General features: G+C 33.9%; 1 protein-coding gene and 1 long non-coding RNA gene across 3 annotated transcripts; one reads left to right on the plus strand and one right to left on the minus strand.

Annotated features, from left to right (window-relative positions):
• Nucleotides 1–3,406, minus strand: LOC117692525 (uncharacterized). 2 transcript variants are annotated; one of them, XR_010711559.1, is made up of 4 exons: nucleotides 3,293–3,406; nucleotides 2,985–3,099; nucleotides 775–983; nucleotides 1–433 (listed from the first exon to the last, which is right to left on the minus strand). It is a non-coding gene; the product is annotated as an uncharacterized lncRNA (long non-coding RNA). The 2 variants fall into 2 exon arrangements; XR_004603856.2 differs by lacking the exons at nucleotides 2,985–3,099; nucleotides 3,293–3,406 and adding an exon at nucleotides 1,083–1,239.
• Nucleotides 3,407–8,427: 5,021 nt separating this feature from the next.
• Nucleotides 8,428–22,799, plus strand: LOC105322339 (uncharacterized). Its single transcript, XM_011420990.4, has 10 exons — nucleotides 8,428–8,554; nucleotides 9,595–9,773; nucleotides 10,728–11,499; nucleotides 11,616–11,666; nucleotides 12,061–12,275; nucleotides 13,050–13,226; nucleotides 13,802–14,021; nucleotides 18,781–18,888; nucleotides 19,422–19,531; nucleotides 20,013–22,799. Exons 2-10 carry the CDS (start codon nucleotides 9,636–9,638, stop codon nucleotides 20,145–20,147), a joined length of 1,926 nt encoding a protein of 641 aa, XP_011419292.3. The 5' UTR covers nucleotides 8,428–8,554; nucleotides 9,595–9,635; the 3' UTR covers nucleotides 20,148–22,799.
• Nucleotides 22,800–23,182: the final 383 nt, after the last annotated feature.

Below are 23,182 nucleotides of genomic sequence, written 5' to 3' on the forward strand. Positions count from 1 at the left end.
CATTCATTTTACTTATTTTGTATTCAGGCCGCTAAATGGCGGGTTGAAAAAAAAATATCCAACAACATTGAACATTTCAAATACACATGATGTACATGCAGCATGCATCCGTATACATACGTGTATTAGATTAAAATGTTATTCTTCTGTGTATTGCATTTCCCCACACACAAATATAATAAACAGCGTATCCAGAGGTTAATCAAATGATAACAATAAGGACCAAGAACATATGTATATGTAGTTAGTATATACGTCCCTGTTAAGACTGAGGCATGCACGCCCTTATATACACGCGTGCACGTCTATGCTGCTGAAGTAAAGGGGTGACAGTCTTGATACTTTCTCTCAGTAAATTACATTAAATACTGAGTGTAAATTCCATACAATGATCAAAGGGCCAGTTGCATCGTCATTGCGTTGAAGATTTGAACTGTAAAAAAAGAGAAGAATTCGAATTTTTAATGTATACAAGTTTCTAAATTAAGATACATGTATATTCTACATCCACTCTTCATCGGATTTTATGGACGAGTCTAAAAAGTTTGGCAAATATGAAAATTATGGTGAAATGATACTTGATCATAAACGTAACGTAACGCAACCATGGCATTTTTTTCCAACCGTCTACGGCGAGTTTTATAAAATTTTCAACCAACGGAATACCGTATATTACTTGTCACTCAGTATCAAAAACGAACGAACAAACGACTGAACCAAAAAAAAAATTAAAATGCAATAATTAATGTTCTACGCTTAAAATCTTATACCTACCCTTTGTCTTTTCAAACTTTAAAGTCTGGCATCACCGCCGCCGCGCAGACCTCGTAGAACCCAGGAACGAGAAGCCAGTGGTTGGGCGTGAAAATGGGGAGGATCGACTGAACTACCCGGGTCATGGGGGTTTATTATCAGCCCGGGTGCAGGCGCTGGTGGGGGAGGGGGAGAAGGAGGATGGTGTTGCATGCTTGGTGGTGCAGAACCTGAATAAGTATTAAAATTAACGTTACTAAGTTTTTCTGCATTTCATTGGGTTCGAAAAATCCAAAGATTGAATAAGAAAAGAATCTAAGATGTCTTACTCATGAACTTTTCCGTCAAACGGTTGTATGTCCATTTCACAGTTAAAAACAGTAAATGGCTCGCTACAATCATTGTGCTGTTCACAGATTATTTTGTTTGAAATGTAATGTCGTCACAAAGGAGGACAATAAAATGACGTCACAAACATACATCGATTGTGACGTCACAAGTCATTGAAATGTTTCGATATTATAAAAATCCGGAATAATTTAAAAAGAGGTCAAATGTGCAATGTTTTGCTAAATTTGATTTGATTATCTCTTCACTCTTCTTCATATTCACTTGTGCACTGTCTTTGTCCGATTTTTAAATCAATAAATTTTTAATCAAATTCTTTATACGCTTTTCAAAATTCCCTGAAGTATCTAAATAATTTGAATTTAAACAAGATGCCCAGCTTACAGCTTGTCTAGTCAATTGCTCTAGTCAAAGAAGAAGATACATGCATATAAGGATTTTTCTCTATACATCCTTATGTAAAAATTCGTTCCGACCTCACTGTGGTCCCACCATACCCCGGGGATCATGATTAGTACATACTTGAATATGCACTACCTACGGATGCTCCCACACAAGTTACAGCTTTTTTTTTGGTCCGTTGGTTTTTTTTTTTAAAGAAGAATCTTCTTTGTGCTTATGGTTCTTTTGGCAACTACAGGCCTTCTACAGTATTAAAGTAGTCCTAATATCGCACTACGTCATAATACGGATTTTACAATATTGGTTCGACTTTTACAAAGCGTTTTTGATACCCGGTATTGATTTTGCTCTACATCGCTGTTGTAAACAATGGCAATTATAAGCAATTTGAACGGTAGTATATGTATTCTTTGAGATATAGAAATGATTAATGTTGAGAAACTCGATTCTGTTAAAGTAAAATGGAAATCGAAGTTTTGATTAACCAGGATCTCAGGTATGCTTACATCTTCTTTGTTTTGACCCCCCCCCCCCCCCCCGAATTTTTCTTTTTCTTGAAAACCGGTTTAAATTTAGAGACAGAAGCTATTTCGAATTTAATCAATCGTCAATTAATTAATGTTTAAATGATATCTAACATTGTTGACAGATCTAGGCAGAAACTGTAGCAAAATTAATTTTTACGGATTTTTTCGTCAGGGTCTACTTGGTTTAGAGCTTATAGCGTAAAAAGTAATCCGTCAACATATAATTTATTTTACCAAATCTTTTTTCTAAGATGTCAATCTATAGAATAAACACCATGAATTTAAGTTTGAGTCCATAAAATAGTAAAAAAAATTACCAAACGCGATACTAGCATTGCATTTTTTGTATTCTATTTTGATACATCAGGTCCATAAAGCGTACTTACTTACAAAAATTTGCGCAAAATTATTGATGAGATATGGCTTAAATAAATATTTATACTCTATTTTGTATGTTCAGTTCTATTTTTTCCAAAATTGGTAATTATTTTTAGGAAAAACAGGACGTCTGGCAAATTTCATAATTGTCAATAATTTTCGCAAGGGGGTACACCCGTCTGAGAGGTGATAACAAACAAACTAGCATGTAAACATACATATTTTCTTTTGTATATGTATTGCTAGAATGTATATTTATCATTTAAAGCTAAGCTTTTAATGATTGAGCCCATTTAGTGCCGAGTATAGGACTACCTTAAGTTCGACTTTCGTTTCCAATGTTTGTTACTGTTTCGAAATAGTAAACCAATGTTTCGTCACCAATAACAGTTCTAGTTTTTGCAAATTGCCTTTGACTGAATATGGAAAACATTCTAGCGATTGCTTAGCGGTCATCTGTCAAAATATGAGTTATTAATTAAGCAGAAATTTTCGTTCTTTCAAAATACGTTTCCAGTTGATATGCACTCGCAAATATGCTAAACAGCTTTAAGAGTACCACGAATCTGCCATCACTTTCAATTATTTCCCTGCCTGACTTTTGAGACATTTTCTTTGCCTATTTCAGTCACAGGTCGGCAAGATAATGCTAAAATCTTGGAAAGACTCGGTGCAGAAATTTCTTTTCCATCTAAAAAGAAAGAAAGTAAAAATCTGATTTATTCAATTGTAACATTATAATGCATTTATTTCGTTTTTAATTCTTTAAGAATGTTTTCTTTGTTTTAGTGGTTTGCCTGTGTATCGACCGGTATGATTCGGGTGACGTCACATTTAAATACTGTGTCATATTAATAATTAATCTTTAGTATGGGTACCCTTACCAGTCTGGCGTCATCTTTAACTTTAAGTAGTTAGTCACGACTGGCAGCTAGCGGTCGTCCCGCAGTTCTTCTTTATTTTCCCCCACATGCTTTGGTTATTTACGTTGCGGCCATTTTGCTTAACTCTTGTAATTACCCATAGTTCCGTATTCTATTTTATAACGAAGTACATTTTGGCGGAGAAATTTGATTTATTATGATATATCGATTATAAAATACTTGTAGGTTATTTTTGTGCTTGATAATTAACTTTAAATTGTTTTACTTAGTTACTGTACTGTAATATTTTCACGTTAATACGAGACCGAGATTCTTTTACGAGATGGGATTAAACTATGATTGTATTATCTTTTTAACGGGATGAGATTAAGTATCTTACTGGTTATAATTTAACGACTGCTTTTGGCACTCTATAAATCCCCGGACGCTGAGAAACGGGTGACGGGTGCTCTCTCCTTTTTTGTTGTGTGCTGAGGAAGCACGCAAAGTTTCTTGTAGCAGATTTTTTAAGGTGTCACTGTGTACTGTTTCAGTATCTAAGTGACTGAAGTACATATATAATAATAGGGTTTAATTAATTATTATTACTAGCTTTAGTGCTAGTTTAATATTCATATTTACTAGTTCAGTACTATATAGTTATTTCGATTTCTGAAAGTTAGGGAATATTTTTGTTGTATACTAAAAGTTGTAACGAGTAGGGGAGATAATTATTCATATTTAATCTAGAGCTTTTAAGTTTTATTTTGGTCAGGAGAATTTAGGTATAAGGTATAAGGTATATTTAGTTACTGGATATGAGCACCAGTTTTCTTTGGTGTCGGTAATTGTACCAATTTTGCCATCGTCCCAAGGGTTGAGAATTGTCTGATTTCTCCTTTGACCGACTTTGTTATTTGTTTCTATTTGTTTCATGTTATTTATGGTTGAATGAATCATAAAACTTTTTATATCGTTTTGTTCTCACACAAAAGGCAGGGGTTCCAACGTTACAGAATGATTGGGTTTTGTACGAACTTTTATACATGTATTTAAACTCTAATTTCTTCAGCATTATTAACCCGTTTTCCAACAATTTTTACAACAGTGGTCAACGAATTGCTCCACTGAAATGATTCTAAGTTAAAAACAAAGTAGAGCTGAACGCTCGTGTTTACATGGCCGTATGTATGGTACATATTCTATGAGAAGTCTGGGGCTGGCTCATGCCCCTGAAGTTCTGGTGTAAACCGTAACCCCTCACCTAAGAGCCAGAATCCTTGCCCTAGCGTCATGCAATTTACAATTTAAGTAAAAAAAGACTTATCGATCTTTCTTTTTATTTTAATATGCTGTCAGTTTTTATTTAGTGTCAGTATATAGAAGTAAAGAAGATTGTTCAATATTATCCACATTAACCTAATACAGTCAACCTGGCCTAGCTGCTCTGGAGTCGTAGCCCCTACCCAGAGGACATGAAATTTACCATGGAGTTCGTTTTACTTTTTTCTCACAAGTTTTCAGAAGTAGAAAAGAAAACTTTCGAAATATATACTGTACCCGACGTCGAACAAACTAACGTTTTAAGAAATAACATATCTATCAACACGTTGGGACTATGCATCTTTACTAGTCAACGGTTCTGATCCGCACCGCTCCTCACGAACGTGAACCCCAAGAAACCGTTGGCTAGCGAAGTTAGGGGACTATAAAGATAAAATCAATGTATTACCAATCATGTTTGAAAGAATATGATAAAATTATAATTCATTTTAATATTCATATCAATTGTTTAAGTCGCTGTGGTTTCGAATGGTCTTGGTTTCGAACAATACAATCAGAGAAATATGTCAGGTAGAGTAAAGAGATAACGAGTATCGAATAAATAAACTTTTGCAAAATTAATTGCTTATGGGTGTATTATCCAGGTTTTGCACAATTACATTTGACCACTTTATTATCAACAAGATATTGAAATTAGTTTATTTTCAATGAAGGCTTTAGAATAATGTGTGACGTCACAATCGATATAAAAATGTTTGTGACGTCACTTGATCGGTCGCTTTGTGACGACATCATAATTCCCAAACAAAAAATCTGAACGACACGATGATTGTGGCAAGTCATCTAGTCTTTTTAACCGTAAAGTGGACATACAACCGGTTAACGGAAAAGTTCATGGGTAAAACGTCTTAGATTTTTACTAAAATATTTCGATCTTTGGATTTTTTAACACAGTAAAATATGATAAAAAGATACTATTTATTCATATTTTCAGGCCCTGCACCACCACGCATGCAACATCAACCTCCCTTTCCTCCTCCCCCACCAGCACCTGCACCCGGACTGATAATAAATCCTCATGACGCGGGTAGTTCGGTCGATCCCCCAAATAATCACGCTCAGCAACCGGCCTCTCGATCCTCGGTCCGACGACTACGTTTAAGCAGCGGGGACCAAATAAGTGCGCGTCGGTTCTGATGCCGGGCTAGAGTTTGGAAAAGCAAATAGTATGTGTAAGGTTTTATTGCATTTCGGTGGGGTTGTTTGTTCATTTGTTTTCGATACTAGGTGCTGGTGACCGTGCTTGATCGTGTTGTTGGAGACAATGCATTTTATGCATTAGCTATGAATATAAATAATGCATTCCTTATTTTCATGATTTTGATCATAAAGCACTCCATCTTAATTTCTATGCAAAACTTCATTCACAATTTTCCTTTATCAAAAAATAATCCCATTAAATGATGAATATATGTCTTATCATTATGATTTATTCTGTTTGAAACGAAAATGCTATGTTTTTATTGTTTAGACCTTCAACGCAATGACATCGCAGTTTGGTCCTTGTGTCCTGAAAGGAAACATGGCTCAATACATGAGAAGAGAAAGCGACAAATCCGTCTAGTACCACCTTATACTGTATATAAGAAGAGCGCCAAAGCTTCAGGCAAGCCTCCGTATGTTTATACTGTTGTGCAAATGCCTTGGCCTTGCTATTCACTAATAATAACCCAAAAATAAATTGTTGATAAAATGTTTGTACAAATTTGTGTGTATTTTTTACAATGGAGATTATTTCTGAATATTTTGTAAATGTCATTTACCTGTGAAGTTGTATATACTAGTATTTTCGGGGGGGGGGGGGGGGGGGGATAAAATTGATTTCAAGAACATTTGATATCTCAGTTGTTTCATGATGAGATGACAATAAGGTGTAATAAGACTCGGAATCAAAATGATTTGAACATATTTTATTGTTTGCTGGTATGAACAAAAGGATTGGGCACAAGTTCTTAAAACTTACGCACCTTTAAAGGCTTTCCTACAGAATTAATTTATTGCTAACACAAAATGATATTCATTATAAATCACATCTGTCAAAATTCAGATACATATACACGTTATAATGGTTGAAATTATAACAGTATATATACATGCCAAAAAAATTATTCCAATAGCGTTCACCAAAAGAAAAATAAGATAGCCGTGAAGTTCTAGTATGGGAAAAACTTTTCTTAAACAATCTTAAAAATTGGGAATTTCTAATTTCTGTGGGTATTGCGTCCCATGTATCAATGGCTGTTTGGTAGGAAATATGATTTGTAAATATTAAGTCTACACTTAGGAATGTTATAATTATGAGATTTTCTGGTTACATAATTAGATTCAAGCAATCAATTATTAGGAAATATATCTGTAAGATGGGTAGGTACCATATTGTGATAATTTTCATACATACATTATGTACATGTATGTATTTGTCCGTTTCTTCTATCAGCAAGTGTTTCCCATCCAGTTTCATAATATATATTAAAAGAGTCTTGTGATAGTCATAGAGAATCAAAATCTATGTACAAGATATAAAAGTCCAATTTTGGAATGATATAGTATGAGAATTGCACATTGTACGTCTAAAACATATAGGTGTGTGTGTGTGTGTGTGTGTGTGTGTGGTATGTATAAATAATTGACAACGAGAACCTTTGATGACATTGCAAGATATTTGCATTTGCAAATATGTTTCCTTATATGAACCTATATAATAGCGAAACGTTCAATTCTGCATGAACTTTTTCATGATCATAACACGCGCTTATAAAATGCTATTTTATATATAACATATATCTAAAGACCTAGATTTGCGTCTACGTCTTAGAGATGACTGACTTAACTGCGCAGCGCATTTTAGTTCAGATTTGGTAAATATAAAAAATTAACTCAACATGGAGAGTGCGCGAACGGAATTGCACATGGGAAGAGTACCAGACTACGTCGAGGAAAGTACGACCGTATTACGACTTCGATATCGCAATACTTAAATGTTTTTGCAATTAAAAAAAATAAACCCGCATACGTACATTTTGTTCTCTTATATTTCTGAAGTTTGTTTTGTTTGATCGATCGATGCATAAACCAAGCTTATTATTCGGGGGACGAAACCAAACGGTCCCCTTATCTAAACATGCCCATGGTGCATTTGGGTTTGTTGGTTTTTTTTTGTGTGTGTTCCCATTAAATATACTTTTATTAACATTGAATGTTTTAAACATTGATAGGAGACTGATTCTGCACGTGTAAGTAGGCGAAAGTACTATGATATACAACTTTCTAACACAATTGGTTGGTATGGCAATTTATTTGATACTATAACAGCCAAAAAATCGGACCATGCAGCTTCGAATTCAGGACTTGAAAAAGTTAATTTCATATCGAACATACACATAATTTGGTCTTACGGCTACGTTACGTTCAATCTTGTAAGAATTTACCAAAAAAACATTATACTTACTGTTCTCGACATCTTGTAATGTTATCCCATGGAAGTAAAGTCGTTTTTGAAACTATTGAAATAAGAACCAAGCATTTAAATTCTTTTAATGGATTTCTATAAACTGTGGAGCAATCGTTGTCCTAATGGATTTGAGTTCAATACCTGTTTGGGCGCTATAAAATACATATTATATCCCAGGAATTGGATACTGATAAAAAACGTACATGTTATGCAATAAAAAAATGAGCATAAAAAATTATTACATTACATTGCATTGCTTACTTTAACAATGAAATTTTTGACAAAATTTCAGGCTAGAATACAATTGAATATAGGCCCTAACCATGCTAACGGTGTCTCCTTTTCTACACATTCCGGAAAATGTGTATCCTTCCAGATAGGTTTTGACAATTGATCACCAGTCTGCGTTTTCCGCTTTAAAAAACTTGACTATTTTGTCAACTTTACTTTCAACCTTAAAATTTAAAGCAATTAGGAGATAACAGGCGGTAAGTATACCATTCATTATTTGATTTATCTTTGCATAATTACTGACTCATTTATTGCTATTCTGCGGTTTGTGATATACTCTTTGACCTGAAATGTTTCGAACAAGCCCGAACCCGCGAATTTCGGTTATTACTATGTAGTTACAGTAGTTTTTATTTAAACGACTTTAAACCTGTATAACTGATAAATACATAAACCCAGTATGTAAATTACAATTATAATGTGTATGATTTTATTGTTTCTATACTAAAGCAACAGTAATACCAGTTTTTGTTGATGTTTCCAGAAAGCATCACCATTAAATAATACGATTTATAGCATTGTCATTTGATAATTAATCATCGAAACCACAACTTTAGCACCATACCGGGTAACTAGAATTACCGAAATACCCGTGATTTACCGAAATGCCCTTCAAAAACACCGAAATGCCTCATTTGAGCACAAATATTTAACATCATAGTTTAAATCTAAGTGTTTAAATGTATTTCCCCAATTTTCAGTTTGATAATGTAAGTATTTTGACATAAATAGCGATTTTTAACATGTGTAGACATTGGGTTAAGAACGATAACTCTCGCTTTTCACTCGAATAGAGGTGTGAAATTTTATTCCCAGAATAAAATAACTAAGAATTAAAAATAACAGTTTATCAGCTTTATTTTTTTAATATCATATAATAATCATCAAAAATCCATATAGAGTGGAAGCAACTATAAAAATAGCAACTATTTTAAGACGTAATTCCTATCCTATTGCTCCTTTCTCTTGACATGTATATAACACAAGTTCAAGTACAGTATTTTTATTCTAAATATTAACTTTATATACAATAACTATCTATATAAAATACTAGACATACACTCTTTATGGCATAATAATGGGCATTTTGGTGATTTTGAAGGGTATTTTGGTGTTTTCACCGGGTATTTCGGTAAATCGCGGGTATTTCGGTAATTCTATGTACCGCATCATACCATTGCAGGCATAATCATATTATATTTGGTCAACCATCTACAGTCACTTTAAACATTTTTAGGGATGAGTTAGTTACTGTTTGACCATCAGGGGTGGACTTTGATGATGGATAAGGCCAAGAAGAACATCTTGATAAAGAACCGGGTGGAGCTGGTGGAGAATATCAACATAGAGGATGGACTGTTGACGGAGCTTCTGTCACGACAGGTTTTCACCCAGAGGACCGCAAAAAGCATACAGGTAAAGGGAACCTCGGTGTAAAAGCATTCAGGTAAAGGGGATCTCAGGGAAATAGCATACGTTAAAGGGGACCTCAATGTAAAAGCATACAGGTAAAGGGGGCCTGATTGTAAAAGCATACATAGGGGACCTTAGTGTAAAAGTAAACAAGTAAAGGGAACATAATTGTAGAAGCATACACGTAAAGGGGGGCCTCAGTGTAAAAGCATACAGGGGAAGGGACCTCATTATAGAAGCATACAGGTAAAGGGGCATCAGTGTAAAACGGTACATCAAATTACCGAAATGACAGGATTAACAGTAATGACACCTGAAATTACCAGAATGACAATGAAATCTACAGAAATGACACTTCAAATACATTAAAATGGGGACATATTATATTATACATTTATGTCTTTCAGGTAAATGCTTCATAACCAAAGAAAAATTAAAACCTATTAGTAAGTTAAATATCGTATTTATTGAAAATCAAAGAACAATAACTCTTATTAAACTATGGGGAGAAAAATCAATATAAATTAGTAATTTCTAATTAACAATAAATATAATAATTAATGAGGAATTTTAATTGCATGCTTTTAAATATCAGAGGGTCAAATTACATGCATGCTCATCTCACAATTTTCCAACTATCCAACCATTTTCCATCTTGCAATTATACCAATTATTATCAATAATAAAGACATTAATTGATGTAATATATTTGTAGTAAAAATATTTTTTAAAATATATTTTAAGTGTCATTTTCTGTAGATTTTAGTGTCATTTGGTAAATACTGACACTTCGGTAATTCAGGGTTACCTGTGTAAAAGCATACAGGTAAAAATACATCTCGATTTTTGAAAATAGTAGGAAATATGCATTCATTGTTTATGTATCCCCCAGTTATTATAATGTGTGTTTGATAAATTGAAATTAAGATTTTTATATGTATTATTTTTCTTACCAAGGCAAAGAAGACTACATTTGACCAGACAGAGGAGCTTCTGGACAAAATAGCACTGAAAAGCAATGGATTTGAAGCTCTGAGTGAGGCTTTGATAGCCAATGGCCAGGAAGACATTGTAAATCTCTATCTAAAACCACCATCAGAAGAAAGTGAAAAACTGAAGAGAGATGAAAAAATAGAGTCTGTTATATCACAGGAATCTCAAACAGTTGGTCCAGAACCCACTCGTCCCCAGTCCTCTCCCCCCAGGCTCCCAGCCCCAGGGCCACAAGTATCTCAACCAATCACCAAGGCAGTGCAGCTCCTCACTCACACCGAAAGTGCCTCGCCCAGAGTCCTATCCCAGGGACAGCAGGAGTCTCAGGGAGTCCCCACCTGGCAGCTCCAGCCTGCGTTACACCACCCACCACCAGATCATGTGTTCCACCCAATTCAGACCCACAGTGTTCAACCTGTGCCCGTCCAGCCTTCATCTGTTGATTCGTCCATTATTTGTGTGTCTGGAAATCCCGGTCAGCCATACAACTTTAGCAATGCTGTGTTTTTGGATAGAGTCAGCAAGAGCGACGGAAGCTTCAAGGAAAACCAACAACGACACAATTTAAAACACTATATCAACGACCCAAATTATCAGGTGCCCCCAGAGGTTGCTCCAACAACAGTGTCTCAACACATTCCTGTCATGTACAATAACAATGTTCATCCTGTTCCTAAAGAGGTTGTATATATTCCAAGTTACAGGCCAGCTTCTCTTCAAAGGGAGGATACTCTAGGTAAATTTATTTCATCAATGATAGTTAATCCTGGTAACTTTGGTTACTTTGATAGCCAGTTTTTTTTTTTTAGATTTAAAGTTTTAGGCGTTAACTATTTTTCATTTTCTATTTAGATGCTATGACCAAACCTTTGGGTAACCATGAGGCAAACTGTGAATCTCCAGGTAACAATTCATGATACTGTAAATAATACTATAATTATAAATTATCCATAACTAAACACATAGTGCAGTCTTTCTCTTCAACAGAATTACAGAATAGTTTTCAATCATAAATACATTATGGTGCTTACTTCTAGAGTATGTGTTTTAATTATAGAGTGTGTACTTACATAAGCAGCAAAGAAATAGTGCAAAGACTGTTTGATATGATCACCTTTAATTAAACTGGAAAGAAGTATCTTTAGTACATTATAACTGTTAATTGAACATGGCACTATAACCAGTGCTATACCTAAAAAAAAAATTACAGTGTATTCTTGTTACGCATTGAACAAAGCACCAGTTGACATTATTATAACTGTTCCTCGATGACAATTTCTATTCTTTTCAATGCTAGCTAAAAGACAACGAACTGAGGAAAAAATCGAAATAACAGTGTTTGAATCGAACCAACCATCTCAGAATGAGCCCCCAATGATGACCCAGAGTAGCCTGCAGCCGGTGAGAATCCAGGGGGAGCTGGATGACCCTGAGATAGATCTGACGGACGGGCCAGTCACCGTCAGAGTGGACAATACCACCAGGCAGTTCTACATCACCAACTATAAGAAGGTGAATTCTTATTTCATTGAAGTTGACCTTCACATTGATTTCATTATCCTTAAAAGAGGTTCACCAGTATCTTAATTATTTATTAACATTATATATCCCTATTATGAATGAAATTCAACTATGTTTAGGGAAAATAAAATCAGAAAGTAAAAATCGTTTATTACGAACACGGGCATAGTGAAATCTCAGTTAGGCTAAGTTTGTTTCGAGTCCTAGGTAAAATTCTTATCATATCTTTCCAAAATTTTACGGTTATATAGAGAATTCATGCATATAGTGAACAGATTTTGAGACCTGTAGAGGTGAATAATGAAAAAATTTACCTCTTTTACAATGAATTTCTTCACAATTTTAAAAAGTTTGCACTACCATTTAACATAATAGTTTGAATGTATTTATTTTCTCATAAATTCTTCAATTTACAATCCGATTATTAAAGATATCAAAAGAATGTTTTTTCATTCTAAGCTTTAATTAGCAAAAATTGTAGTGTAGTGAAAGAAAATATATATATAGGGAATTCACTCTATTTTCTATTACGAATTAATATGGATATAACGAATAACGGATAAAACGAAGTAAATTTATTGGTCCATATGACTTTTCTATTATCAAGTTTAACTGTATAGTACATGTAACTTACTTTGTGCTAAAAACCATTTCTGTTGTCTTTTTAAAAATGGTTCATAGGGAATTTTGTTTACAGTCCTATGTGACATATCTTTATAGTCCCATGTTACCTACAAGTTGTTTACCTATGACTTATCTTTACAGTCCTATGCAATGAGGCGGTTGCCTCGAGGTAAGGCGCTAATCATCAACGTGAATGAGGTGGAGGGGAAGCCACCCAGGCGGGGCACGGATATCGACAGGGATAACCTGTATCACCTGCTGAGACAGCTCCACTTTGACGTCCAGGTGTATAACGACAAAGACGGACTCACTGCTAAGGTAAGGTACCTTAAGACCTCATTGTCTGGTCATCAGAAAAGTTGTATGTTGTAAGGTACCCTAGGATCTTATTGTCCGGTCATCAGAAAAGTGGTAAGGTCTGAGGAACCATAGGACAACTCTCTATCTGGTCAACACATGGTAGTCAGTCTGATTAAAACAATCCCCCTTCTCCTCACATTTGTTGGGGTGACAGGGTCTTATAGGTATCAGTAACGAGAGGGGCTGGTTTTAATCAGACTGCATGGTAGTTAGTGCCTATGAAATATTCATGGTATATTGAAAAAAATTTATTGTTAAATGATATGTTTCCTAGGGGTTGTATCTACATGTTTTTAAAAAAGTGGTTCTATGGGTTTATATTTTTTAGGTTTATCTTTTATTAAAATATTTTCAAATATACCCGGTAGTTCACGGGGGATGAGTTCATGGGATCAGGCTTTGAAAAACCAAATATAGTCAACCCGCATGTATAATGCATGTCTCGAAAAAATATTGAAGCCATGCATTTATTGATATTTAGAATGAAAGTTTTATCACAAGATAAATATGATATTCTTCACTAAAATTTATAGGAGATTGCTCAAAAATTGGAAATGTTTGCTGCTGACCCAGCCCATCGCCAAGGAGATTCATCATTTGTGTGCCTTCTCAGCCATGGAGAGGAGGGTTTTATTTTTGGAACAGATGGAAGGAAATTACAATTGGACAGTGTGTTCAAGCTGTTTGACAACAGCAATTGTCCAACCCTGGTGGGAAAACCAAAGATCTTTGTGATACAGGCTTGCAGAGGGGGTATGTATGGATATTTTGATTGTTCAAACATCATTATGTGCATCTAATGCAAATTAAATTTGTTGGACTGTTATAAATAGTCTATGTATTCACTATTTCACTATTTCCTTTCTGGTACCAAAGACATTTGTACTTCATGTAAATTTCATGTGATTTACTCAAATGAGCTTTCACAGTATTTTGCCTGAAATTTTCTAGTTAATTTTTTTGTGCAAGATTTTACAAAACCATATCTTATACATGAAAAATCAAGTGAAATTTAATATAAGATTTTCTTATGTAAGTGTGAAATTCATGTAGTTGCTCTTTTTTTTGCAATGAATTTTGCCTGAGAGAAATCATTTTAGATTCTCAGAACCTCAAAGTATTTCTTCATAAAAGTGTTATTTATCCTTCAAACTTTGCCCACGGTGAATACAATGGAATTAATGTACAAGGCGAGATCAAATTTTTAAAAAGTTATACAGGTGCTTTGGTGGCTTGAGTCCCTTTACCTATAGACAGTTACAAGCAATAAATTTTCATGGAGCCACTAAGCCAAGCATTTTGTTGAATTACTGTTCAAAAAAATCCGGATAATGAAGAGTTATCTGACATTGCTAAGGATCGGAGATCGTTAATGCACGACTGCATGTTTGATAAGGAGTATCATAAAAACTAATGTAATATTTATCTGTATAAAGTGCATGATGACTAAGGATTTTTGTGAACAACAAAAGACTTGTTGAGTTGCAGCAGTTTACAATCTACAGAAAGGTCTCTTTCCCATATACCGGTACATGTACCAGGTTCATGTAAATGAGAAAATGTTGTCATAAATCAAAGCACTGGTACCTGTTTAAAAAGATGCATTTTTAAGATGGAGAATGTATTAATCATTGCTTTACAGTCAGATCAGGGAACTATCGATAGAATAATTGAAATGAAAATGAGTTGCCCTTTTTAATAACAGTTTTATTACTAAGGTTTTCAAGGTTGATTAATTGTTCATTTTATTACACATTATTTTAGTGCCCTTAAAGGTTGGTCTAGAAATTTGATCACCCCATAGGCCAATACACTATTATCTTAGATTTAAGTGCAGGCTATATGTTGCCTGATTAGATTGGCCTTTTCTGTCTAGTTACCTGTAGTCATTCTTTGTTTTCCAGTATCACTTTTCTTCACATCTGGAATTGCCAATATTTTTTAGCATTATAGGGGGGAAAAAAAATATATGGATCAAATGTCATAAGGCACAGGTACAAGTTTCTCATGTTTTTGATATCAAATGTGTCATCAAGTTTATAGGTCTGGTAGGCAAATGTTCTGTAGCTCAGTAGAAAATGTACCACATGCGCTTACAGAGAATATTTATTGATTTGATTACTTTTTACATAGAATTTAAGATGATCATGATGATAGGAAAAATAGGTTGTTTGTTTTTTTTCGAACATTGAGTGCCTAAGCACTGGATGTTGGTTAAGTGCTTTTTTTATGTTCTACATCTGAACTGTTATATTTCAATCATATTGCAACTTCACCCTGATTGATCATAGGTATTTTAGTTATATTCTAATGGGTTAAATGAAAAGGGCCTTGGTTTATAAGGTCTCATCTGTAAGTGCTGTAAATTTCATTTATGTTGCTGATAACTTAAATTTACTTTACCAAGGATTAATCAAGGTCATATTCACTACTGATATTCAGTATTTTTCCACCAAGAGAAAATTTTCCCTGAATCTTCTCTTTTCCCCTTTTGATAAGTAAAAATTCACCCTTATATTGAAAAGCTCAAATAACATGAATAACTAATTAATATAAATCATGTGAGCATTTGAATCGTGTGAACATTTATGTACTCTTGATAGTCATAAAATGCTGAAATTCAATTTAAGCGGGGTGGCTTTGCATGGACCACTGGTCTCTCCAGCAAGGCTCTGACCAAAGGCTGGTTTTCCAAATTTCTCCAGAGAGGGTAGCTCTCCCCCCCCCCCCCCCCCCAATCATCTCACTCCACCAAGGTGGTTAGAACATTGCAGAATGGGCAGGTCATGGGAAGTACATGTACTGTACAAAGCAAGTTTATATGTAAGGACTTAACTTTATACACAGATTTACTGCAAGAAGTTGATGACCCATATTGATTTTCAGGTCAAAGGGTCAAGCTTACATGTATTAATATACATGTATTTATATAAATTGCCCAAAAAGAAATTTGTTGCAAGTCTCCAAACTCTTTGCGTGCACGGGTTGACATTGCATATGATATAATAGGACATTTACGAAATAGATACATCAACACAACGTATTGTTGACATTTACATAACCAAGCTTTAAGCCTTCAATAATGCTATTAATTTCACTACATTCTGCGTAGTTAGAATAATCTAACTGTGTCTTGGCACAGGCCTTAATTACAGTTAAAATGCCTCCCATATACCTGTAATTTAGCAAAAAATTGCAGAATCACTCCAAAAAACGATTTTGGAGAAAATTAATGAAGCTGCATCAAAAATAACAGTCAAATTATTTATAACAAACCATTTTGAGGCTGTTAATACCTTTCACCCAAAAATTTGATTCATATTAATGAAGAATCAGGGACTGGTCTGGAAGAAATCTTTTTCACCAACGTTTTTACTTTCTTCAAATTTACACACCATGTACCGGTAGACATTCGAAACTTTCGGGATTTTTCATATTAAATGCACTGAGTTATAGTAATCTCCCGTATTTCCTTTGGTGAACAGAATATATGATAAATTTTCCATGAAAATTTACACGTACTTGTAATATCGTTTCTGAGTTTATCCTTACAAATGTGATATTGTGGAAACAACTAAAGAGCATACCATGAATTAGCATGAATGTAATGCGTAAGATTGTAAATAAAAAAAATCCAGATGATTTCCAAATTTTCTAAAGGAATTTTCTTTGATTATTAATTAGCAAAGCTTGAGTGAGAAAAAATAAAAACAAATTGGTAATCTTCAAGTACCAATGATGTTTAAAATATATAAAACAAAAGACAGTACTCTTCCAATTTCTCGGTATTAAAGCCCAAAAATTCGAGTCTATTATTTTAATATAATAGTATAGATAATGACAATTGGATTTTTTAAAAAGTAGAAAAAACACACAGTGTTTACTTCTCATCTTTATTTTGATTTTGAGAGCCCTTTTCTTAACCTTCAAAGGTATAAGTGGTTATTTAAGTCAATGTCCTTTTGGTCCTTGGTCAACGATTTGATATGTTCCTGTTAAATAGTTTCTTACCATTAACTGAGAACATTTTGCTTGACAGTCTCCAAACTTTTTTTTACAGTTGACCATGACACATTGGTGACCCATACTGATACATGTATTCAGGTCAAAAGTTTAAAGGTCACCCAATTTTCTTGACATCCACATTTCAAATACTGTCTGGCCTCGTATCTTGAGTTAAAGATAGGGTCATGTATATCTAAAGAAAAATTCTTAGGATTTAGTTTGGTTTATTGATCCAATCTAGGGTTTGTACCCAGTCACAACAACTACCAGGTTCAAAGCCCGAATGATCTTGACATCACACTGCAAGTTGTGTGGTTCACAGTGTGATGGTAGCGCCAGAGATTCTCAGCTACTGGAGTGCAACATCTGATATCTTTGTACATGTACGCAAAAAAAAAAAAATCAATGTTGGGAAGAATCTGTGATGGCTTTTGAGCTGCAGAATGGCACAAAATACATCTTGATTAATACTCGCAAGTAGGTCAAGACTATGGATGCTGTACTGGTATAACAGCAGATGTTTTTGGCACAGATTTTTTTTTGTTTGGATACGTACTCGCATTACATGTGGTTCTTGTTCTTTGAAATTAGTCAAAACCTGGAAGAACTTGCTTCAATTGCTGCTTTCATTGAATTCTTGAATAGTATTTATTTACCATTATACATGTAAAAAGATTTCAAGTTACTGATCTATAGTTAAATGCATGTACCGGTACTCTAGAATATGTACAAGTCTTGGCTGTAATTCCTCTTAGTGAAATTGATTGCAAGTATTCAATGTACTTTCATGGACATAATGACTCCAAAATGCATCTTACTTGATTTTCTTAGTGATACATGTATATGAATTCACATCACAATTTTTTTTTTAAATCAGTAAGGTTTGTACCATAATGCTTTTAGTTCAAGCTTGTTTTAATATTCTTTTATACTAAAAAAAATGACACTAAAAAGATGTGAAAATATATCTAAATTGACAAATATTTAGAAAATGAATGTATTACTCGGTATGTACATGTATATGATATGGTATATTCATCTCTGACACTACAACAAATTTATATTTTGGCTTACTGGTACTTTTCCCCTTTTTTTCTTGTTCTTTTCTACACATATTACATCAGCGTCCACACAATCACAGATCTGGTGCTGTAGCTATTTACATTACATGGCATAATAACATGTACATTTAAACCCTATTTGGGGGGGGGGGGGGGGGGTTGGCAGCTGTAGGATTTTAATGATTTTGTCAAATCAAAGAGTAAAATTTAATTGAAATATTCTTAACTTGTTAAATGAAAGTACAACCTCAGATGTTTCAATAAAAGAAAAATAAGTAATATTCAAACACCATATCAGTCAAAATATTATGTGTTTGTACATGAAAAAATACAAATGGAAATCTTCCGCCTTCATCACTCATCTAATAGAACCTTTTTAAACCCAGAAGTCCATTTGCATTATTAACATGTTGTAAATATTTATGCATGAATGTTGCATTTTTCAGGAGCATTAGACAGTGGTGTTCCCTTCCTTGATGAACACGACGGATCAACTGGATCTAAACAGCTTCCTACGCAGTCTGACATGATTATTTGCTTTCCTACACAAGCAGGTGAGGGGCAAAATTGTCCCATGTTAAGGAGGCTGATTGGTCAACAAATTAACCTTCAGAACTTCTTTAAATTTTTTTTTTATTTGTTTGCCTGTGAACAATTAACAAATAAAGAAAAAATCTATATATTTATTTTAGTTTTTAAATTTGAATTTTTTGCCGTGTCTTTTTACATGACTCTTCTACTTGAGGAGATTAAATTAATCCCAAAAATGGCCATGACCATTTAGTCCTCTTAAGTGGGCTTGATGGTGGCCATTTATAGAATGTATTGATCTTCTTAAGAGAAGACCTCTGTACAAAGTAAAATAAAATAAAAATGAACTCAAATCCAAAGTTTTCTGTAATGAATTTTGGATGTAGGAAAATATCATATAATGACCACCACCCTGTAATCTTGATAATTAGGCTCAGTACCAATACATCTCTGTCTTGTACAGTTAAAACACCAAATTTCAAATACCTGTACAATTATACTTTATCGGTACATGTACTCGCAGCATGACACTAATATTCAATTGTCTTTTGCCCAGGTTACTATGCATGGAGGAATCGGGAGCGAGGCAGCTGGTACATAGAGGCGCTGGTACAAATCTTCATGAAGTACGCCAAGAGTGAGGACATTTGTACAATGCTGCACAGGGTAAGATATGGGTTTAAATTATTATATACTGTATACAGGGTTATTTTCTTCCCATGTAATTTTCGCCCTTTTACACTTACAAGCTTTTTCGCCCCGTCTTGAATTCGCCCAGATGCAAGTTATGTTAACAGAGATATTATTTGCAACATAGAATTTGCCCTCTGACAACGAGGGCGAAAGGGGCGAAGAAAAAATGGGGGCGAATATTTTCCTGTAAACAGTATCCAAAAACTTACTTATAGAAAAGGTATTACGCAGTAAGACATTTTACAAGAGGCCATGCCTTAACCCTTCTACATACAAATTGAAATTTATCATGGGCTAAGGTTCCATTAATGTGTCATTGTGAAGTCATTCCATGACTGTCATCATTTGAAGGTGGGTGGATGGGTTGGGGTTTACATTTAATACGTTTAAGTCAAATACTATCCTTGTTAAGTATTTCAAAATGCATGTCATTGTAGTGATCTGGTAATTTCAGGTAAACTTGCTGGTGTCAAGAAAAGTGTCCCGGTGTCCTCAAATAGAGATGGACTCCATGTCACAGATGTCTGAATACAAGAGTTCTCTACGCATGCCTCATCTTTTCTTCTATCCGGGGATCGGATGTGTTTAATCAGGCCAAAGGGCACACTACAGTGGTGTGTACATGCATTGATGCAGAATATCTCTACAAATTTCTGAATGAAAAAAAAAATACATGAAAAACAAATGCATTTGTAGCAAAACTATATTTTGTATAAGAAACTGCTAGTTTTTGTTGTGTTTTTTTATTTTATACTTATTTTTCTCAAAATTGTTGGCCATGGATATGTATGAGTTTATGAAATTTAATATATGCAATATTTACACAATCCATGTGTATATGGTCATTTAATATTTGTACAAAATATTTCCCAAATAATGGAATATGATGCTATATTTATTAAATATTAAGTCTGTTAATGATAACTATCTAAATTAGTAAAAGGTCAAGGTCATTGATAGAGGACAAAGGTCAAGTTTACTTCCATGGGACTTTTTCATCTTTTGAGATCTTGTTTCACAAAGACATTTCTTTCACATTTAAGACGACTGAGTGGTCATTGGATTTAACCATCAGGTCTGCCTGAAACTTTTAAATATGATCTTTTTGGCCATAAATTATTATGAAGTAAAGAAAAAATCTAAATATTTGAACATTTTTCTTTATATTTATTCGGAGCTCTCCGTCTAAAAGAGGTAAATAAAGCCTAAAAATGCCATGACCAATCAGCCCTCTTTATTTGAATTAGTAAAACCATATTCGCTAGCCAAGGGTTTTCAGTCCACTTTGCTCTCCATACGGGAAGCAAAGTGGACCGAAAACCCTTGGCTAGCGAATATGAGTAAAACAGGAAATGAATAAAATTGTTTAATCTTGATTTGTCAGTGAGAGTTTCAGCATCTTGTTTTTATGATGAGAATGTCAAAATAGGGTCAGAGAATGTTGTTTTAATGATCTTGTGATATAAAGCATTCCAAGCTTTGCTCAGTGTTAAATGCCAAAATCAAGAGAATTTGTACACTTGCTTGTTACTGTTATTGAAATCCACTTTATTTGTTATTTGAACACAATCAAATGAGAAGAAAATTTTTATATATTTGTGTGTCACAAGATTTTTTAAACCAAGTTTTATCCATGTGTGTTTGATGTACTTGTTTATGTGTATGGTTCATCACCAATATCAAGAATTCAGCTTCAGTGATTTATTTTATTGAGTAATGCTATTTGTTTTTGAAATACAAAAACTCAGTATGCATAGAAAATGATTAATACTGGCTTATGAAGAAATAGTGAAATACAGTGTTCAAAAAATTGTGTATAGAATTTAAAAATCTTTAAGAGTAATAAACCGGCATAAATCAAGTCCCACACAAAAATATACATCAATATATAAAATTTCTCCCCTAAACTCTTCTCTTTCCATAGGGAATCCACATATCTGTGCAGTAATTGATATGTCACTCCATGCACAGAACTAGAAAGGGGGGACCAGTCACCCCCTGCAACTTTTAAATTTCTTTAAATTTACACTATAAAATTGTCAAACATATGCCTTAAACCCCCCCCCCCCCCCCAAGTAAAATTTTTTGGATCCACTCTTGCACTCAACCACAGAATCGTATTCTTGTTGCAGTATTTCAGCCTTATAATTATTTCTTATATGTATATACATGTATTTTCTTTTGATTAGCCATACACACTTTTCACATTTTTTCAATCCTCTCAATCTTAAATTGTGTCTTTACATGTTTATAGCAGGTCATTTATTCTGTTATAATCATGTTGTTTGTATATCATACTTAAACCTTGCACAGAGAGAGCCAATACTATAACCAATGCCTGAATCTTGATTTACTCTTGCTCGTGTAATCTCAAATCTATTGCTGCTTAATATAGATTGCTTGTGCTAGATGTAGGTTTTTCATTTTATTGATTACAATTATGTGTTCTTTTTTACCAAATGTGTTCAATGGTTTCATTTCCCTCCTTTGGTATATTACGTGTACTCTGACCATGAAAAATATAAAGGTCAATGTTTTTTTATTGTACTTATTTTGAATTGATCCTTTATTTAAGTGCCGTCCAGTTTTTTTCTGTCAGGAAAACTCTTTTAAAGAGTCTTATTTCATTTACTTCTTCATATAAGAAGCATGCATACAAGTCTGTCATTTTTTTTTTCATATATATTTTCTTCATTATTACATTTGTGCTTGAAGAAAAATATTCTACTGGTCAAATCGAAATTGAATCTTATGTGGTTGGGAGTCTTCATAACTACATACTTAGGTCACTCAAATTTGCACTTACTGGTAATTGGAAAGTTATTTAAATGGAGAAGTTATTTGCATTTCAAGTTGATATTTTTTCAATACCAATTTAAGTGCTTTTAAACATGAAATTGATTAACAAAACTACCTGGTAATCATGATCCTCGATGGACGATATTTAAATACTGGTATTCACCTACTACGGTACATGATGTACCCAGTACCTGAATTTGTTAACCTAGTAATCTTTTTTTTTAAAGAAATGAATGAGTGGGGTAAGCTTATTTTGACAATGAAAAAAAAATCAGAAAAGGCAATGGTACTATATTGGGAGAATATATGTCCACTGATTGACTTTTAATGAATTACACTTGTACATGTAGATCAATGTCCAGTGTTATTTTCCAATTCCTGTAATGCATCTTTATGCTGAATGTACATGTATCTCATTAGCCAATAAAAAACAGTGACTGAATCTGCTTTCAATTTTCTTTTTTTTTTGGACATCTTGAAATCTCTTCTTCTGTAGCCATGAGTGATTATGCTCATCTTACTTTTGAAAAAAGATGAAGGATTGTGCCATTGAATGAGTTGGATCATTACGGTATGTGTTGTACGTGAAAAATGAAGGAAAACTATGATAAATAACAAGAGGCCCACTGACCTTGATGGTCATCTGAGTACCATAGCCCTTAGATTGACATGTCACAGAGTCTTATGTTTGCATTTTAGGCTTCATATTTAAGTCTCAACACTAATCTGAGACTCCTCTGATTATTACACCATTTCATTATGTGATTTTTGGAAAACATTCATTAATGAAAATGTATAGGGGGTGGGGTTCAAGAGTCGGGGGAA

This window comes from Magallana gigas, chromosome 3, assembly GCF_963853765.1.
Source record: "Magallana gigas chromosome 3, xbMagGiga1.1, whole genome shotgun sequence".
Taxonomy (NCBI): domain Eukaryota; kingdom Metazoa; phylum Mollusca; class Bivalvia; order Ostreida; family Ostreidae; genus Magallana; species Magallana gigas.

Coding starts and splice junctions, on each gene's coding strand:
- LOC105322339 (XM_011420990.4), top strand. CDS start 9,636: ATGATGGATAAGGCCAAGAAGAACATCTTGATAAAGAACCGGGTGGAG. Junction 11,500..11,615: donor TCAAAGGGAGGATACTCTAG/GTAAATTTATTT, acceptor TTTTCTATTTAG/ATGCTATGACCAAACCTTTG. Junction 14,022..18,780: donor GATACAGGCTTGCAGAGGGG/GTATGTATGGAT, acceptor TGCATTTTTCAG/GAGCATTAGACAGTGGTGTT.